The 21,443-nt window shown below is 40.4% G+C and overlaps 1 protein-coding gene and 1 long non-coding RNA gene across 6 annotated transcripts in view; both read right to left on the reverse strand.

Annotated features, from left to right (window-relative positions):
- Positions 1-21,443, reverse strand: part of LOC116673821 (vang-like protein 1) — a gene marked incomplete at its 5' end in the record, with an annotated part of 66,527 nt that overhangs the window by 23,554 nt on the left and 21,530 nt on the right. For all 5 annotated transcript variants that reach the window (XM_032506151.1, XM_032506146.1, XM_032506147.1 and 2 more), the window contains 1 exon segment: positions 5,434-5,560. In XM_032506151.1, the coding sequence (XP_032362042.1) occupies positions 5,434-5,560 (127 nt within the window).
- LOC116673859 (uncharacterized) lies at positions 8,648-17,743 on the reverse strand. Its single transcript, XR_004327888.1, has 3 exons — positions 17,731-17,743; positions 16,538-16,606; positions 8,648-8,692 (listed from the first exon to the last, which is right to left on the reverse strand). It is a non-coding gene; the product is annotated as an uncharacterized LOC116673859 (long non-coding RNA).

Below are 21,443 nucleotides of genomic sequence, written 5' to 3' on the forward strand. Positions count from 1 at the left end.
GGGGCTGAAAAGATGATCACATGGGACGTCCCAACAACAGAAGGGATGGAGCGGATAGATGGAGAAGGAAAGGAGGAATACAGTAAATAAATATTAAAGTCCAAAGAGGAGAGTAAACAACAACAATTCCCTCGCTATACTTTCTCACATCCTCCTCCTCACTTTCTCTCATAGTCTCTCTCCTTCCTCCCTCCCTTTTATCCGTTTTTTCCCCTCAAGGCATCCTCTCTCATTCTCCTCCTCATTCTCCGCTCGCCTCTTGCCTCAGTGCCACTCTCCGTCAATCGCTTCTGACCCAGTGAGCACCGCGGTGTCGCCGTGCTGCCCCTGGCAAGACTGCACGTGTGTGAATAATTCAATAATAACAATAGTAACAATAATAATAATAATAATTCATACTTTTTTAATCCCACAAGGGAAAGTATAATGTTTTCACTCTGTCATTATCGTTATACACATTACACACATGCTTAGTACCTATACACTACTAATGGAGAGATGTCAGAGTGTCCACTACCATTCTTTGGTCCGTATGGGGACTTGAATCTGCAACCCTTAGGTTCCCAACCTAGCTCCCTACTGTGTGTGTGTGTGTGTGTGTGTGTGTGTGTGTGTGTGTGTGTGTGTGTGGGAAGTAAGACAAACCTGTTCATCCCAACCGAGAACACCACAACATGCAGGTGGTCTTAAAGGATCAAAAGCTGATATATCGTATTCCTCTGTGCCCCGGAGCACCATTGTTTTCAAAAAACTATTAAAAACACATCATTGAAGTATGTATTTGTGACAGGTTTTTAATGATGTAGAGATTGCCATTGTTGGCTTTAGCATGGGATTTGCTGACATAAAATAAGATGTAAGCAGGTTCCTGGCTAGCTAGCAGTCAGCTTACCAGTTACAGTAGTTCACCAACTACCCATGAGTCTCCAAGCCCTAAACCACATCATTTGGAAAGACGTGTAGATGATGCACATATGTTTCAGTGTCATTCTGCAATGCTAATGATCTTCTCAAATCACTAAGTCATATCGGATATTACTATACCATGGCTTTCAAAAACACTGTCATATAATAGTAAAGCAAAGCCAGAAATCAGGGAAGAGTTATTTGATGGTGCTGACCTTACCTTGAGTCTTTAGCCACAAAGTTCATCTCGAAGTGTCCGCTTGTTGCATCATCATCATCCCTTATCTCTCTCTCCCCTCTGAGCCTGTCATCTCTCAACTGTTGACTCACTGATAAAGGCAGGAAAAATGCCTTAAAAATATCTACCCCCAAAAACACCTCCAATTCTGCCATTGTAAGTGTTAAAATCTTCTTCTCTCTCTGGCGTTGCCCACCAGAAAGGCCACACACACCACACACACACACACACACACCCACACACACACACACACACACACACACACACCACCACACACACACACACACGTTGCACACAAGTGCACACACACACACACACACACCGATGCAGCTCCGCAGGATTCTGTCTCACAGGAGACTGAGCCAGGAAGCACTCACCGCAGGGAAGGGATGCCAAACATGAACACAAGTGCACTGCCTGTTCAAAGAGCCTGCCATGGCTGCCCGTGCACCCCACGGAGTCGGGGATGGCGGTGCTACCTGCGCCATGGTCTGTAAGGGAATGCAATAAGCAAGCACAAAGCAGCTGAGTTTATTTTGGGTTGAATGAATTGAGCTGCAGGGAGGACTAGCGGAAGGTAAAACAGGCTGAGGGGTGCAAGCTGGGAAAGTAACACTGCAGTCAAAGCCCGGCAACACATTTATTTGTACTCTCCTTTTACTTTTAATTCCAATCCACATAACAAGGACTCTGTGTGCCGATATCATAAACCATTAAATGTCTTAAATTTGCTACAAAGTTTTGCAATTCCATGCCAGCCAAGCAAATCAGACAGGTTTTTAGTGCATTTTGAGCCCTATTGTCTTCACCATTTATTTGTCAGAAAGCACCTGATCCCTGCACAAATGAACACAAGAATGCAGGACCAAAATGGTTCCTTCTCTAAACTGCTCACAAACATCTGAAAATATACCCAAGTTCCACTTTCTCTCTCCACTTGTTGGGATAGGAAGGCGCTAATTCTCAAAGAATGCTTCATGGTTTAAACATATCACATTTCTCCTGTTTGACACCTCATTCAATGCTACTTCACATCACACTACTAAGCTGCAAAGCTGCCATGGTGAATTGACCTGAGCTACTCCAATCCATCTCTCACACACTCCAATATCCAGTTTCATACAACAACAATGAAAGCAGGATGAACGGACCCAATAACTCACATAATTTAGTATCAGTTCACCTATAGAAGTTCCATATCTCAGTCTAAGCTGTACTCACCTCCATTGTCCTTTACAAACACCCAAACGGCAAAATACAGCAGAGGCAGACATCTACTGATACCATTTGTTCCCACCTCAAGATTTTACTGCTGAATGAATGCTTGAGGTATAGGTTTCCATTGTGAAGGTGAAAAGCTGCAACAGCGAATGTTCTTTTTATGAAAACTGTCCATGTTGAATGTGGATTTTTATGTTTCGCAACGGTTTTACAAGGCTGTCCTTCACAGTATCCCGTCCTTTGGTCTGCTTTGCTTGTTTGGAAACATGCGCAGCCTGGATCAGAATAAGTTGTGGCGCATGTTCAGTATGGCGAGTAAGGTCATTGGGTGTGACCAGATGTCAGCTGCTCAGTTGTGTAAGGACCTCATTCTGATTAAGCCTGAGCGCATCCTCAATGACCCGGCTCACCTTCTGCACAAAAGGTTCCAACTAAGCTGTCGGGGCAATGGAAGGATTCAGCAGAGGAAAATAAGAACAGCTACTGTAGGTTTAGCAAGCCTTTTGTTCCTTTGGCAATTAGACAGTACACAGGTACATAGTACAAGGAACTGTGGTATTTTGGTCTGGGCTATGTGGAATGGTAATATGTATGATTACTATATATATATATATATATATATATATATATATATATATATATATATATATATATATATATACACACACATTTGTTTATCTGCACCTTGACCGCCTGAATTCTCCTAGTTGGGAAAATAAAGTTGACCTTGTAAGTGCGATACAACCGTGTGTGTGTGCGCGTGCGTTCGTGCGTGTACTTTATCAATACATCTATTCAACAAGCATTAACATGTAGACAAGTAAAAAGCGATATGTTAATCTGCTCTGTTGCAACAACATCCACCTTGTATTGTGGAAGTTAATTAGTTGATTGATGGGCGATAGTGGAGCTAAAAGCCTGTGTCGCGCCGATACAGTTTGTAAGTGCAATGGCCAATTGGCAAACACCAAAACTGGCGTCATCACACTCAGTCCATGCAACAGTGGAACGTCATCCCTCAGTGACTCAGCGACAGAACTTCCACGTCCTAGTCCCCGCGCTCCAGCCAAACACCATCTCTCAAACGCAGGCAAGCCCTCTAAACAATTATCTGGCTCAAATCTCCAGTCACAGCCACATTTCCATGTAAAGCAGGCCCTCTTCTTTTAGAATTCCTGTGATGGAGAGGCATCACAGACACATCACAGCCGTGAGAAACTTTTGTGCTGGATTGTGAGGACATCCCTGCCAGCAGCGATGTGCTGCTCTGTCAGCCAAACTCTGATTAAGTCCCAGCAGTGGAGTAATGAGCACAGCGCTGCACGGTTAGTCTCTGAGACGAGATCGACGCACACAGGAGCATATGTGAGAGCAGAACACACAAGCACACACAGACACACAGGGATTTGTGCTGAGCCTCTCTCGCAGTTGAATCGCTGGCCCTGATTAAACAAACTAAAGCCAAACACCCCCGCCCTGTCAGCAGCAGCGCTACAGGCCACAGCATGAATAAGAAATGAAAAGCAAAATACTAAGGATGGCTATGCTCTGTGGCAAATCCTGTCATGGGTTAAAATTAGACACAAAAAAATCAGTTGCACAAACACGAGCACTGCTAACGAGTCTTGCCACAAAGCAAAGTAAGCACCAAGTAGGCCAGTAAATGATGTTGAACGATGGAGCGTCTGGTGTGTTTGTCATCTATTCCCTTCAGCGAGTTAATCCAAACACTTGATGAAGACCACTGTGTCAGACAGTTGTTTAGCTAAAAGAGATGGTCAGTCTTGGGTGCTTAAATCTCTTTTTTTTTTTATTAAATGCATTTGACTCTTGCCAGCAGCAAGCGTTGAAATTCCTGCTTTCAAAGAATGCTGCAAGAAGTGCACACATGTGATCAAGTGCTTCCCAAAATGCCATGAAGACATTTTTAACCTTTATTGGTTTGCGGTTATTTGCACGTTATGAATGCACCTGACCAGTGCCTAAAGAAATTGGATACCAATGCACATTTTATTACTGAATGCAGAAATGAGAGGAGTTGCGTTTTGATTCAACAGTAGCATACAATACTTAAGGTAACAAAACTCTTGTATCCCTCAAGTGCTACCAGGAATTTCACGCCTTAACATGCCAACTTGCAGCCAACCTGCCCATCTAACACAGTGCTATCTGATCGACCTGTCTCTTATTTGTTCTGCCTTTTATCGGACTCCAAGACCCATAATCACATGGTTGTCTGATTTATGAAATGAAAATAAGTCAGCACATTTGGCATGAACAACACATCCTGACGGTGTAGCCTATGCATGACGTTCAGCAAATATTTAACAAATTCTGAAGGAAAATGATTATTTGATAAACAATTGCCTACCTTATATTTCTCTATTATCAAATAATCCATCACATTATCCATTTGTTGAGCTTGCAATCCCTAACATCAATAACAGCATGGTTTCTGTGGGTAACGTTTGAATTTTGACTGACAGTCAAAAACAGCTAGACTGCTGTTTTTGCTTGGTCTGGTCCATTTTAGCGGGGGCCAATGAAGCAATCCCCCCACCTTGCACTGGATGGTATTACTGATTGACCCACTCCCTGCGGTGAAAAACAGTGTTTGCTCTGGACAAATTATACAAAACAAAGTTAGCAACCTTCTGCATCCATATCCTGTTGCAGATTTATCTGTAGTACATTTCCTGAAAATGACAGCCCAGACCTCGCCAAAAGTGGACTGGCCCTCCTGGCTTTTGCCCCCAAATACCAGATGGCCTGTCCCAGCCCAGTCTGATAAACATAATCATTTCATCTCATTTTGACTAGTGACTGCTAAATGTCCTGTACTCTAAATCCTTCATAAATCAGAGTAGCAGAGATATACTATCTCGTATTAGAGGCACCCATAGAGAAACTTATTAAACATTGTTTAGCAATGGTTCATGTAAAGGTGAACATACAAAAATGAAAAAGCTGATTTTTGTGAACTCATGTGAAAGTGGCTTCTAAGGTGGTTTGGATGCAGGATTCCATTTAAGTGATAGTGCAGACAGTGGTGCTGTGTTCAGTCCTACCTGGACCTGCTCACCCCGAACAGATGAGTCGCCCAGCAGCGGCTCGGCGGGCGGCGTGTTAATTGTTACAGACTTTTCTGAGCGGCTGTCTTTATTGCGGGTCTTGTGGCGGTCCCGGCTTCGCTCCCTGAAAAACAAATCAAAAGCAAAAATCATGGTTAGTGTAGTACGGATGTTGCATTAAAGAACTACTAGTACACAAGCTTGGAAACACAGTGGTCTCAGAGGTTTGTACATAAAGTTCAAGGTTCTCGTCACAAGGAACCCATTACAAATATACAGTTCAAGGTGAATCTTGTCTGACGAACAATCCAAAAACCCAGAGACAGACCATTAACAACAACTAAAACAGTCAGTTTTAATATTTAAGAAGCCGAAAAGCAAGATTTTTGCATTAAAAAATTATGTGAATGTGCAATCCACGATTCAAATTTTCTGTCAATCGACTAAACGTTTTATCGCTAGAGAAAACTGTTTCCAACGCTAAACAACAATACCCTCGGCAATTGTATGCCTCTGCCAACCAGTCAAGTTGCAGTTTACATCGACTCATATGTCCAGACTCATATGCAGTCATGACAGTAGAAAATGCTTCCAATATAGTTGCTGCAAAAAATGCCACATACCAATTCTGAAACGTGGATGACACAATCACCACAGTTTCAAGGATTCTTGTCTCCAATTAAGTATTCTACCAAATGGTAAAAATCTCCATAGTAATAGTGCATATATTCTTGGCAAATCAATTACCTAGCCAGTTCATCCTTGCGTTTCAATGGACTTTTGTGCCCAAAGTGAAGAAATTTCCTCCAGGGGACGGATGGACAACCCCAAAACGTAACGCCTCCAGCCACGGCTGTCGCTGGTGCGGCGGCATAAAAATATCCTTGTATGGGAAATGTAGGATCCACTGGTTTTAGCACTTTAACCAGACTAGGAACTAAAAATCATGATATCCCAGCCTTTGCTACTTTGATTTAAAAAAAATAGATATATCTGCATTTTTTGAGTGAGTAACCCTTTAAGAACCAAATATGAATGTATTTTTGATTTTCTTTCTTCAGTCTTTGCAGTCAGTCCTTGTTTCCGACCTCTAGCCTCCAGTAGAGTGTGTGCCCCATTTTTTCTGAGTCCTTAGCAGGGACCTGAGTTCAAATCTGACCCGTGGCCCTTTGCTGCATATCATCCCCTCTCTCTCCCCTCTTTCCTGTCTCTCTCTCACACACACACAACACACACACACACACACACACACACACACACATACCCGTTTTTATTACCTCGTGGGATCCAATGACAGGCAGCAGCCTGATGGGATCCACCCTTTCTAGAGGGTCTAGAAACATGATTTTAACTGCTAAATTTTTTATAATTTTTTGTTAACACAAAAATCACTTCAAATATCAAACACTCTCAAATAAATTTTAGACCTGAATTTTGTTCCCCCCTGGGGACTAGACCTGAGTTTTTGTCCGTCCTGGGGACCAGTCATGTTATGTGTATTGGGAAACAATCAACAGCACTGTTGGGCACTGCACAATTCATGACAAGCATTCTGTTAGATGGAAACCACACATTAGAGTAGATTCTTTCAAGTCCAAACTTTAAACAAGCTGATTTCACTTGTATGCTTTGTTTTACTGTCCGTTTACTCAGTATGATTGAACACATAGCAAATTAAATCATTTCTAAATTAAATACTGGTTGTCATCAATCTCCAATGACAAACACGAGACTTGCTTTACAAAGCTGCTTTTACTGTATGATGTTTTTTAACATATTTTCACAAAATCTTCAAACAGCCTTTGCATTTATTTACGTTTTTATTAACCCAGTTACATCCTACAAGACTCGTTCTGCCTCTAATTTAACTTTACAAGAAGCTAAACTTTGGAAAGCCCATAATCTGGTGAAGGACCAGGAAGCCGGGTGTGTTGCTGTATTAAGACTTCACCAGAAGCTCTTACAAAGAGATCATGTGATGTTAAAACTCGTCCCCTCCCCCCCGTCCCTGCCGCTCAGTGGGAAGATGCATGAAGGATTTACTGGAAGACGGCACTTGTTTTTGTGTGTTGGTACATGCAACTCTTTGCATTTGTTGTGACTTTTTTTATTCTACATTTATCTTTGGAACCAAGCAAACCGGTCTTTCTGCTACTGTCTTCTGTCCACTGAGGACAACTGTCTCTTTCCTCTGCTTCTCTGAGACAATCTGTCCAAAAATCACCTAGTTGGTTGCATCAGCACCAGAGTCCAGAGCCCAGATGGTGGGTCAGCCCTGTAAGGAATACTTTCCTCGCTAAATGACCATTTGTATATCAATAACTCTGGTGGAATCGGCAAAGTAAACTGTGTTGTCTGCTCAGTTCCTATCAAACTTTACTATTTATGACACTTCAGCTATGAGAAGCTGCACAGGTGCACTACTCATGAGTGAGAAGTGCTGAAAATGGCATTGATGTAGGAAGCACAGAGCTTACAACTGGATGGTGAGACTTGGACATAGCGTCAGGATTATATCTTAGCTCGCTAGCATGAAGAAGACCAATTTATATTTCACAAGCGTGGATATTACTCTTCACCCCTAATTCACCAATGGAGAGTTGTAAAGGTAGCTATCAGTACGAAACCAAACGGGGAGAGGCAAAGAATGGCTCCTGTGTATAAAACAAGGCAGGAAGCACCCAGAGCAGGCGCAATATGCATAAGAGCGTTTGCTTTATGAGCGCTGGAGGGAAACACGCTCTAAAAGGTCACTTATCATTAAGTATATAAGTATATAAGGACAGAAAAACAGGTCTTCTGCCTGGACACCAACTCTGGGCTTCCTGTAACCATAGCTGTCAACCAATGGGTAGCTAAGGAGCTCCATGTGGGGGGGGAGAGGGCCTTGAAAGTGACTAATCACAAGAGGGTCAGCGCTGATTCTATGCAACACGTAGTGAGTAACACGATATACAAATTGGAATTTTGCAAGTGAAGTATTTAGTACACTTTATATTAGCGTGGGCATATTGACAGTACCACTGTGAAGTCCATCTACACATCAGATACAGTTTAGCCAATCATGACTGACGGATCTTTGACAGACAAGTCGCTGCTAAACCACTGCAGCCCGTACGGCCATGGAAGGAAACAGACATCTTGTTATTTTGTAAGTGCTTCTGGTGAGGTCTAATACCGGCAACGCACTCCGATTTCCCATGTACTTTACCAGATTGGACTTCTGCCAATGACCAACTCCTCTTCTTTGAGGTTTCTATAGAAACAGACAAAAAAGACAATTAGGGACATAGTAAGGCAATGTTAAAGATTATTTAATAACCATTGATAATTAAAAGTGAATATTCTGCACCAAGATAAAGTCTGTAAAAAATAAAAACAGCCTGGCAACCTAAAGGCCAAACACTTCATTTCCTGTATTCTGGTGAATTTCTATTTCTAACTTGTTCTGAATCAATGTTTGCTGGAAATCTCTTTATGTAAAGGGACACACAGATTACAATCCACATATAAAATAATGGAATATATTGCAGTAATGTTCTCAGGCCTTCTATATTGCTTTTTTTTTTTAATTACTTTTCCACACATAGAAAATAGTACTTCAAACAGATGCACATCAAATATTACATCAAGTATCCTCTATACAAACACAAACAGACAATCAGTGCGTCTATATCCCACCACACAGATGTGTGTTGTGTACATCTATTCATCAAAAAATGTAAACATTTTCTTTTCTTTTTTTGTAAATAATGAAAAGAAAAGGAAAAAAAGAGATAAAGAACTATATACATGTAGGAGTAGTTTTCCTGTTTCCATAGTAGCTAGAGACAAGGTCAGGCTTTGAGATGGTGCATAGTTGGTCCATTTGTCCCAGCACAGAACAAATTCTTCCAGTTTATAATTTAAAGATGCTGTTATCTTCTCTAGTATAGATGTCCATTGTAATTCCATCCATGTGTTTAAGGTAGGGATCTCGTGACAACCATTTTTTGGTAAAGCTCTTCTTTACAGCCACCAGCAATATATTCATTAAATATCTTCTTTTTTTTAACCATTCTTGAGGATATATCCAAAATATAAGGTTTTACTATCAAATGGTATACATATTCGAAAATCTGTAAGGCATTATGTATTTCTCTCCAATAACCTTAACGACAGAGCAATCCCAGAAGACATGGTAAGGTTTGCATTTGGTTTCACAATTTCTCCAGCATGTAGATGCATTGCCACCATGATATGATTTCTGAGAGGGTGTGATAAAACACCTTATCAATTTTTCCAACCAAACTCCTTCCATTTCTGTGACCTGGGGCATTTCCATTGTACCTCCATATTGTTGTCCATCTTCCTTAGATATACTTATTCCCCCTCCTTCTCCCATTTTGTTTTATATAGGAGGTTGGAGTGTGTTTTAAGATTTACCAGACTTTATATGTGCATGAAAGATTTTACCACATAAATTGAGTTGTACGACTTTTCTGAACAATACTATTTAACCTGGCCTGTCCCATCCATACTTCATTGGTATAATTAAACACCGCATCTGTAATATCGGTTAAAAGCTTGTGCTTCTAATGAATATCTCTCTTTGAGTGCTTCAAAACTAATTATTATACCACCTTTTATTACATCACATAAGACCGTCAATCCTTTATCCGTCCAATACTTAAATCTAGTATCAAATCTATTTGGTGTAAACTCCGAGTCGTATGCACACCATTTAAGAGGCACAATATCCTTCTTTAATTTATATTCCATTATAATAGTCTTCCACACATTAAGAGTGCATTTTATCCATGGGTTATCAATAGCATTTATGTGGCCTTGTAAGTCACTATCAGCAAGGGTTGCCTGTATAGGGATGGGGGATAGTTTCTCCTCTATATTTTTCCACTGAGCTTGATAGGATGGGTTGCACCAACATATCATGGTTCTCATCTGCGCTGCAAAGTAATAATCTCATAAGGAAGGTAATCCCCAGCCCCCTTTTTCCTTAGCTAACTGTAACGTCTTAAAACGAACCCTAGGTCTCTTACCCTGCCATATATATCTTGACAACATCTTTTCCCACTCGTTAAATTGATTTCGGTTAATCATTATCGGTAAGGTCTGAAATAAGTATAATAATCTAGGCAGAATGTTCATTTTAATAGATTCAATTCTTGAACTCAGACTAAAGAAAGGGATTAAGTTCCATCTTCCTATATCTTCTTTAATTGTTTTACATATGGGTAAGTAGTTACATTCAAATAGTTTTACGAGATCTTTTGGCATATGGATGCCGAGGTATTAAAAGATTCATTTGCCAATCAGGGGTACCTTTTTTAATTTCCATTGGTACTCTATAATGTATGGAAAGTAACTGTTTTACTAACATTAACCTATATCCGGATAATTGGCCTATGTTTCAAGTGACTGCATTAAGTTTGGTAATGAAACAGTTGGCTGCTTTAAATATATTAAATAGCATCTGCATAACAAGGGAGCTTGTGTTCTGTTCCTTTAATGTTAATTCCCCTGATATCCTGTTCCTTTAAGGTTAATTCCCTGATAATCCTCATTTTGTGCTGATATATTGAGCCAACGTTCCATATAGTGCGAAAGTAATGGTGACCATGACAACCCCTGCCTTGAACCCCTTCTAGGGTAAAACTATTGATAGGTATCCATTGATTTTAATCCTGGCTGTAGGTTTATCATAGAGACTGTACAACTTTTAGAATTGTATCATGTAATCCAAATCTGTGTAGAACTCTGTAGAGAAAAGTCCAGTTAACTGAATCGAATGCTTTTCAGCATCTATGCTTACCACTATAGCTTCAAATTATTCTTTGTATATAATCTGATATGTAATGTCCTCCGTATATTTCTGTGTCTGACGTTGTCGTATGAAACCTGTCTGATCTTAGTATCAATTAGGTAAGAATTCTTCTAATCGTTTGCCATGATGAAGTAAATAATCTATAGTCCCATAAGAACTGATATTGGTGAAGATCCACATTCAAATTTATCCCTGCCTTCTTTTAGTTGGCTGATATCAACGCCCTTCCAGCCAGGTGGTGTTTGTGCCTTTTTCAAACCCAGTTCAATGTAGGGAGCATGACCGGGATTAGCTCATTTTAAAACTCCTTATACCACTCTGCATGTAACCATCTGATCCTGGGGTTTTGTTTAATTTTAGTCTACTAATTGCAGCTTTTAATTCATCTTCCGATATGTCCGCTGTCATCCTTCTATTCTGCTCCTCGTTTAGAGTAGGTAGCTCTAATGAATTCAGGAAAGTATCAAATTGAGCCAAATTACCCCCTGGAACTTTTGAGTATAAAGTTTTATAGAAGACTCGAAAGATTCCTGAATATCCTTTAGTTTACTTTTAATCACTTTGTTCTGGTCCCTAATTCTGTGAATTGTATTTTCTGCAGTTTTCTTCCTCATCTTCCATTGCTAATATCCTGTTGCATTAGACCCCCTTCATAAATCATCTGTTTTTAAAACATAGATTCTTCTTTACTTCTTGTAAAGCTAAATTGTTAATCTTGTCCCTAACTTTTTTTATTTCATCAAGTATATCACTCGCTAAACTTAATTTGTGTCTTTTTTCTAGTTCCCTCAAATTACTTTGTAATTCATCTAATGTTTTGTTTCTCATTTTCTTCTCATATGAGGATATTGCTATGATTTTACCTCTTAGGACAGCCTTCAGAGTGTCCATAGGATAGGAGGAGAAACCTCACCATTATCAGTGAATTCTAGATAAAGATTAATCTCTGTTTTAATTTTTTCTTTAAAACCAGGATCATTAAGTAGACTTGAGTTTAGTTTCCATGTATTAGTTTTTGGTTGTAAGTCAAAATCAATAAATAAGTATATCGGTGCATGGTCACTTATATCTATAGTAGGCCTACCGATTCTTTATCTTTTCCAAATGTTATAAAATAGTCTATTGTGGTATATAAAGAGTGGGGGGCAGAGTAATATGTATAGTCTCTTCTGTTGGGAAAGAAATCTCTCCATATATCAATTAGACCAACTTCTTCAAAAAGTGCATTAACTTTCTTATGTAGAGACCCCTTGTCATAGTTGTTTCCACCGGAGGAGTCTAATTTTGGTTGTAAATGTATATTTAAGTCTCCACCACAAATCAAAAACCCCTTCGTTTCCATTGTCATGATGCTAATAAGTCTCTGGAAGAAGCCAATGTCACTTCCTGGGGGCGAATATATATTTAATAGAGTAACTAGATTCTCATATATTTTGCCCTGTACTAGGATATATCTGCCCTCCTTGTCTCCCATTTCAGATACTTTTTCAAAATTTAGTTTGTTTGAGATAAGAATAGCGACTCCCCGTCTGTGTCCAGGTTTATACAAAGAGAAAAAAACATGTGAGAAGCCCATTCTCCTCAGTTTCTCATGTTCTTTATCGTTCAGATGTGTTTCCTGGAGATACACTATATGGGCTTGTTCTTTCTTCATTTTAGATCAAATCTTACTACGTTTAATTGGATTCAACATCCCACTGACATTAAGGGAGATTATTTTAACTTTGTCCCTAGACATATGCATCTAAAGGCCATGTGTCAACTAACTCAACTAAATAGACCTTAGATAATCTACTCCCTGAAAGAACAAAAACAAGAGAACATACATAACAGAAGAAAGAGAAACATTGATACGATTCCAAGGTTGGGGTCTCTAATGAATGACCCTGAACTGGGCTAGATGGAACTTCTAGCCGTGGGGAAGAGCTCTCTCCCATACGGGTCGAGGGCCCCCATTGCAGCATTCACGCAAAAAAAGGGAAGATTTAGTGTACATTTCACGAAAAAGTTTGTATATTCCTCCCTTCTATATATTTCCATTTAAATTGGGAAGATGGATGTCTACAAAATAAATAATAAATGACCTGAAGAAAAATTAGATGATGGAAAGAGTAACATTATCGTATATCTCTCAAATTGAATACTGCATCATTCTTTCTTTTTTTCTCTTCTTCTTTCTTCAGGTTTACTTAGCTCACCATAAGCTTGAAACTAGTCCGAACTCAGAGTTCTTCTGGAGTGGATAGGGGCCCTCTTCTGAAAACTTGCAGCTTCTCCCTTATGTTCCTCTCCCGCTTCTCCTCAGCTACCTGTTGTCTCGGGCCGTGAACCATTTCCCAGACAGTACGGGACAGCTGCTCCGACAGGCTCTCCTTCGGCGTGATCACATTGATGGGCAGTCCCCTATCTTTCATGTCTGCAGTTGCCTCCCCTGCCGAACTGATATAGTCGAGTCCGTCCTCATCAAACAGCGTAGTTTAGGGGGAACGGGGTCTGAAACCGATCTGTTCTGCTTTAGTACTCGTTTAGCTTCGGAGTAGTCCTTACGTTTCTGAGAATTGGCGGGGGTAGTGCCTGGTCAAAGTATATTGTCCATTCAACACAAACACTTCTTTTTTGCAAGCTTACGCAGAACCTCTCTTTGATTTGTAGCGGTGAAATTTGATTATGATTGACCGGGGCTGCTCTCCACCGTCGCGGGGGGTTTTGGGGCGAGCGCCGATGAGCTTCTCGATGCCAAGGTCCACATTCGGAGGGATCTCCCAGTGTGTCTCGGAGTAATTTTTCCACAAACACCCCCATTGACGTGCCCTCTAATCATTCAGGAACATTGTGAGCCTATTCTCCTCTTCAGATCTACCTCTGGTCAAGTAACTGTGTTTCTTGTGACTGAGATTTTATCATCTTACTCATAATCTGCTCCCATTTGAAAAGCGCGTCTTCTACGTTTCCAATTCGCGTTTCCGCCTCCACCAATTTTTGGTTAACACTGGGAGTTCTGATTGATTCCGTCAGTTGTTGTTTGTGTTCTTTGCGAAAGTCCCTTATCTCCTCCAAACCTTTGTTTAAACTTGCCGATTCACTCGACTGAAGACACGCGGTAGATTTGCCATCTTGCAGCCTACCTGCTCGGGAGAGCTGCTTCTTGAGTTTCTTGTTTCATGGTTTCTCCAGCGGGCATTTTTGTTTCCATCCTCCTTCCCATTCTTGCCCCTTTTTTCGAGCTAAGCAAAATCAAAAGTAATATACCGATCATTTATGGAGCAGTAGCGGTTTTCCGGGAGGAGCTATGTTTCAGCTGCCTTTTGGAGCGATGAACGTCACCGGAACCTCTATATTGCTTTCAACTATGAAATCTCCTTTTGATTTTTCTAATTGATATGTGTGCCAGCACACTAATAAAACCGCAAAGTATGGCAAAAATACAAAGAACGCAAAAGCTTAAAGCATACAATCCACAGCATGTGCACAACACAGAGCATCAATTGCTGAAAGCACAATGAAATAAGGCAATTATGATTTTGGGGGTTGACATAGGCTATTTGACTATAATAGTATATATATATATAATATATATATACACACAATTAATTAGTTTGGTTTCACATTGTCAGTCAACTTTTTCAAAATACATTCGGGGCTGACGCCGCATCTGGCCTACACTCACACACAGAGCTCACAATCGGTTCATATCGCTAAACGTTCAACAGACTGGCCGGCCGTATCAGCTGTTTGATTGCGTCACTTTAATCCAAAAACCTTTAAGACATTCTTTAGTCCTCCTGTTTTTTTAAGCGCAGTCTAATGAGACAAGCTGTCACTGATTGAGACACAGGAAGTGTCTCAAAAACACTATGCCTGTAACATTAAACTCCACAAAGTCACAGTCATTCAACAGACGTATTTGTAATTGTCTTACAAAAATAAAAAGTGATACAGATACAGCCCCCCCCCCCCTCATCCCCCCATTCTTTTCTCATTGGATTTGCATCAATCTCCATATGGCATTTCTAAGCAAAATTAACGGAAATCCATCGTAGCAGTGGGGAAGTTTAATCCCTGAATTTACTTATCCCTTAGTAACCAGGTTATCAAACTGTTGGTTGTCTCTCAGGGCAGAACCACCTTACAGTGTCGGTAACACCACCGGCCAGTACCTAACGTTACTGTCAAGGAAACAGACAAACTACTGCTGAGTCAATTTTAAAATGTGCTACTCAGTTTCAACTCACCAAGGTGTTGTTACTTACTTAAATAACTACTTATTGTACTACTTCTTAGAAACCAAAGGCTCACACGCCTGTGGTTATAATTAGCAGAAGGCTAACCTATTAGCACCATTTTCTCTCAATCTCTGAAATGAGGTGCTCCGTTTTATTCATATACAAACTTGAGTTCATGTTAATGTAGCTAGCTAGAGCCTTGAATATCACTATGTCATCAAGGGCTTACAAAGAAAACAGGACTGTCATTCTCCTAAAAAAAATCTAAAATTACAGCTATACACGAAGTTTGGGATCATAATCAAGATGGCGATGATTGAAATGAACTAGTTCTCATACAGGTTACTGTATGGAAGGAGGGGCTGAGGGAGGAGCTCTAAGAACAGCAAGACGTGCATTAAGTTTATGAAATACCTGTACAAAGGTCCTGTCAAAATTATAGATGAGTATATCAATGCAAAAATGGACAGTTAACTGCCAATAATTTACTTATTGGCTGCTTTGTCAGTTATCTGTGTATTTATTCGCCCCTGTATAGACTGATAGTTTATCATCTTTGAGAATAACACTCATAAAAACTAACTACATACATATTTTTAAAACAGTAATCTTTAAATTATTAAAGATTGTTGGGTCTATATTTCACTGCATTTACTGTATGAAATACCTGTTTGGGGCCACATCTGTCGTTTTTATTTAGTGGATAATTTTATCCAAAATTAGCTGCACATTTGGAGCAACAGTGGGCACATCTAGTGTTACTGAAGGAACGGTTAGACCAGGAGTCCCAGTCTCTCAGGGGGAAATCAGACATCTTAACCGCTGATGGGATCTCTACCTTGTAGCAACATTCTTACTTCTGAATATATCGTATCACAACAATCAGACTAAACAAAGACATCTCAGCAGGAAAAACGCTGCAGTCTGAAGGTCTGAACACTCCCAACTGGGCTTTCAACTTCCAACTCCTACTGTTAGTAGTTGTGTGTGACAAAGGTACTTACCAAGCAAGGCGTGTGTGACTCAGGTGTCATAGCTTCAGTCTGTGGGTTACCTGTGGAAGCAGGTTCAACACTACCAGGCTCATCAGAGATCCGCTGTCCTCTGTTGGATCTTGAGGTTCCTATAAGACGAATAAATAGTTTATCAAATAAAAACAATGTAGGTTTCCACTGTGGAAAACCAGGAAAAGCAGATATGGAGAAAGAAAATTCTGCAAATACTCCACCCACACTATTATAAATCATCATCCAATGTACAACAATTAACCAATGTTCACCTAATCTGAGAATGCAAACTAGACCTTCAGAAGAACATCCCAGTGCTGTAGGGGAAGCAGTCAGCAGGGCTCTACTTTAGTTCCTGGCATCTTTGTAGTTCTCAGCAGAGCTGCTGCATGTCAGAGTGTGTTCTAGTGGTGTGTGTGGTCACTTTGAGAACGGCCTTTAGGTAGTAGACTGAATTCCATACTTGCCAATCACCAAATGTGAGCATTGTGGGAAAAATTATGGCATTTTCCAGACTATTTTTACATCCTTTTTTATTAGCCTTTAGTTGTATAAATAAGTTTAGGATTAGTGTAATCAGGAATACTTTATGTTATCCCTTAAGGAGAAAAAGAATTATTATGTTAATCGTGATCTCCATAAATATGCGAATACTTTGATTGAACCAAAACTGAATCAATGCAGGCAACACTGAGTAGCTACAGCTACGTGGACAAGCTTCAACTGAGCTAAAACGGAAATTAACGGGGCAAGTTTTAGAGCCTTTGGGCTTCTTAACAGACACACAATGCAATTAATATGTCTGTACAACATAAACAATTAATGTTTGTACAACATGAACAATTAATATGTCTGTACAACATGAACAGGGCCCTTACGTAACATCCAGATACGTTTTAAACTCAGACATTCTTTTACAAAAGTCATATTTATAGAAATGAAATGAGCAGTGAATCAGAAAAATAGGTTTTTCCCATAATCTTGGCTGTTGTCTATTCTTCATAGTGCATATATTTTAAAAAGTTGTCTATCTCCCCTTAATCATGCTACTGGGTTACTGTTCACCTGATTTCACAAAGAGCTAAAGAGCCAGGGCCCTACCCTCCTACACCCAGTTTTCTTAAATTTAAAAAAAACTTAAAACAGAAGTGTAAGGGGCCCCATTGAATGACAGTGAATTTAATTTGTATGAATATATATTACACTATTGTATCACATTTAAAATTCCACCTTGTTATACCTGGCGTTGGTGTGGGTACTCCATGTTCCCAGGTAAAGAGCTTATGATGCCCCTCAGGCGTTGTAAGCGTTCCTCAGCCTGACATAGGTCTGCACTTACCTGCAAGAGGTCAAACACAAACAGTTCATGTAACATCTGCATCCCATTGTCTTTACATCATTTCATAGTCTAATTTGAAGGGTGCCCAGTAGCCGCTCTACATTTAAATTTCATTGAGTAACAAATAACAAGGTTAGTTGCAGCTTGTGGAGATAACAAAATCAAGTCCATGCTTAAACCTATACAGAAAAAAATCTCCCTTTCTTAAGAGATGGTACTAGAGATGATAAATTAGGCTTGAATGATGTTGACTGATGATGATGATGGACTCTTAGGAGTCTGTTTACCTGCAGTTAACTAACCAGGTTAAATGTGACCATGTGCAGAACAGACAGCACTGCAGATGTTGATGAATGATGAAAGCGGGATCTTTACAGAGGCAATGTCTCCTCGAATTTAAAATAACAGCAACCAGACTGAAACTTAACACAAAGCAGCCTGTAGAAGTCTAATAAGTCTGTTTCCACCACTTCACATTTGACTGTTGGTTACATTCAGACACATGTTGCACTGAGTCTGTCTACCCAGCCCAGTCTTATTATTACCACAGCATCAAATATTAACTCTAGTCTGAACCCTCTGTGTCTACATCTATCTAGTATAACTATATAAAAGTTGAGACCAGCCAAGTAACAGAAACAAAAAGCATTACAAAACCAAAAACATGATTAAATACTAGCTTAAAAGTTAAAAATTTGCTATGCTAACACTGTAACACTAGCCCGTGAGAAGCTAACTAGCTATTGTTAGCACTGGCAAACCATGCTAGCTAATATAAAAATGAGCTGCAAAAGATAGACTGCAAACACGTTAACCAGTGCTTAGTCTAATTAATAATGACTAAAACAGTGTTACATTACTTACCTAACGTTAGTTTCCATCAGTTTCTTCGTCCATTAGTGTCTGTAGCTCCGTCTGTCTGTGCTGCTGCCAGCGTGTGCTCTGCTCGTTCCTACTAACTGCACGTGCAGGTGGAGCCGCCCACTCAGCCACTCAGGACCTGTGGGTGGGGGATGGGCACAGGTGAGGTGGGGACCGGGGGAGTCAGGAACAGTGTTGTTTCTAGGATCGGAGCTGAATCCGGAGGCTGGGAAGGAGGGAGCAGGCCCAGGGTACGCTGGGGACCGGGGGAGTCAGGAAAGGTGTATTCCTCCCTTACCTCTTTGATCCACTGTGGGCTGGGTAGCAATCTATTTTATGGTATTGCTGAATTGTGTTTCACTAAATTATAATTGTATCCAAAAAGAAAAATAGTTGTATACACTTTAAATATCCTTAATTTTAGAGTTAATGGTTTTGCCAGAGTTTAAATTTAGTAATTTTGAATTGAGTTGTGTTGTATTCAGGCCCTGTTTTCTTCTCAATTAAAGCTTTAAACCATAGTTACTATTCATTACCTTATACCCAAAAGCCTCAAACAAAACTAATAAACTGATAGCTGGTGACACGAACGGAAGCCGTTCATTTTGCTGGCATGACACAGAGCAGATTTTAAAATCCGCTATGTATCCCCACTATACTTAAAATATGCTCAGCACTTTTCCTTGATGCCAGACAACTGTTATCTCTGCTCTCTTTAAAGCCAATAGACTCTTTTGACAAAAACTGTAATTTTACATCACAAAACACTAGTCTCTAATCTCTGCCTCAATCGTTAGTTTGTTTTATTGTGTGGCTTTCTTAACTGTTAGCAAAAAGTAATGTGGTATCTGTGCTAGCTGCTGTAAAGGATAAGTGTCCTGTGCGTGCTCTAGAAAACTGCCTTGATATGTGCAGGCAGTCAGCCCTGGAGGGCCTATTTTTATTGTGGATATCACTATTATTTAAATATTAAATTAGAATGTGACTATAACTGTCATATTGCCAGACTGTCACCTGTAACCACCACCTCTCGTCTGTCATTTTACAGTCTAATTGAGTCTGACCAATGTTACCCTGAGACATACAAGGCTGTTCATGTCGTTGCTACTGTGAGTTATGCTGCTGCACCAGAACACTGCCTCGGGTCGTAAAGTCGGTGCTGGGGTAATAGGATCGGTGGGGTTCTGCTGGTTTGGGCAACTGGGCTGCAAGGCAGCTGAAAAAGAAGTAGGCTACTGGGACGAGGACCAGGCCCATGAGACACCATGGAGCTTGCCCTTATTGACTGCTGCTCCTAAACAGTGACATTGAGGTTGCAAAGTTTAACAACCAGGAATCTGTGCATGACAGAGAGGACAAAATCTGGAGAAATAAGCTAAAACTGTAAAAAATCTTGAACTAGAGTTATAGTATAGAAACTTGCAGCTAGCTGACAGCAGCTACATGTACCTGTCTCTGTCAGCTAACGAATGTTAGCCACTAAGTTACTGGATGCAACTTGCAAGTAAGGTTATTGCTGGCATTAACAGATTTATTACAATTAAATCTCACTGCAAGAGAAAGAGAAAGCAAAGCACAGAGAAAGAGAACCAATAAAAGTGTGACTTCCACCAGTAGGCTCCAGTACAGGCAGGCTGTGTACAGCAACCAACTTTACTGATCAGGAGGGACACTGCTCTCTCTTACTGGTGTTAGTGGAGCAGACTGAGCAATTAAATGGGCATTGCAAGCTTAGAACCCAGCACAGTTCCATTGTACTATTTCTAGCAATGCTAACGGCATCCTCAGTTTGCATAGGCTAAGAGAGCACTGCTAACTGCTGCCTCACTTTGTAGAGGCTAACAGAGCACTGTTAACTGCAGAATCCCTTTGTATAGGCTAACAGAGCACTGCTAACTGCAGACTCACTTTGTATAGGCTAACATAGCACTGCTAACTGCAGCCTCACTTTGTAGAGGCTAACAGAGCACTGTTAACTGCAGAATCCCTTTGTATAGGCTAACAGAGCACTGTTAACTGCAGACTCACTTTGTATAGGCTAACATAGCACTGCTAACTGCAGCCTCACTTTGTATAGGCTAACAGAGCACTGTTAACTGCAGAATCCCTTTGTATAGGCTAACATAGCACTGCTAACTGCAGACTCACTTTGTATAGGCTAACAGAGCACTGCTAACTACAGCATCACTTATAGGCTAACAGAGCACTGTTAACTGCAGAATCCCTTTGTATAGGCTAACAGAGCACTGTTAACTGCAGAATCCCTTTGTATAGGCTAACAGAGCACTGCTAACTGCAGACTCACTTTGTATAGGCTAACAGAGCACTGCTAACTGCAGACTCACTTTGTATAGGCTAACAGAGCACTGCTAACTGCAGAATCCCTTTGTATAGGCTAACATAGCACTGCTAACTGCTGCCTCACTTTGTATAGGCTAAGAGAACACTAAGAGAGCACTGCTTACTGCAGAATCACTTTGTATAGGCTAAGAGAGCACTGTTAACTTAGCAGCCTCAGTTATTGTTTTTTCAGTCGGATCAATCAGTCAGTACTGGTACATTATGTCCTTCAGTTTCTTTCCCTCGGCTCTCTGATTTACAGAGTTTCCTGGTGGACAGAAAACTTTTCTTGTTGCTAAAGTAACTGTAAACTCTAGCTACCATCAGCTAGTTAGCTCAGTTAGCCATGCTGCCAGGATTGAGAGGTTGAAGCACTGGGGGAATGTTGGTGTTTTCCCTGCTAGCACATCCCG

The sequence above is a fragment of the Etheostoma spectabile genome, chromosome 24, assembly GCF_008692095.1.
Source record: "Etheostoma spectabile isolate EspeVRDwgs_2016 chromosome 24, UIUC_Espe_1.0, whole genome shotgun sequence".
NCBI lineage: Eukaryota > Metazoa > Chordata > Actinopteri > Perciformes > Percidae > Etheostoma > Etheostoma spectabile.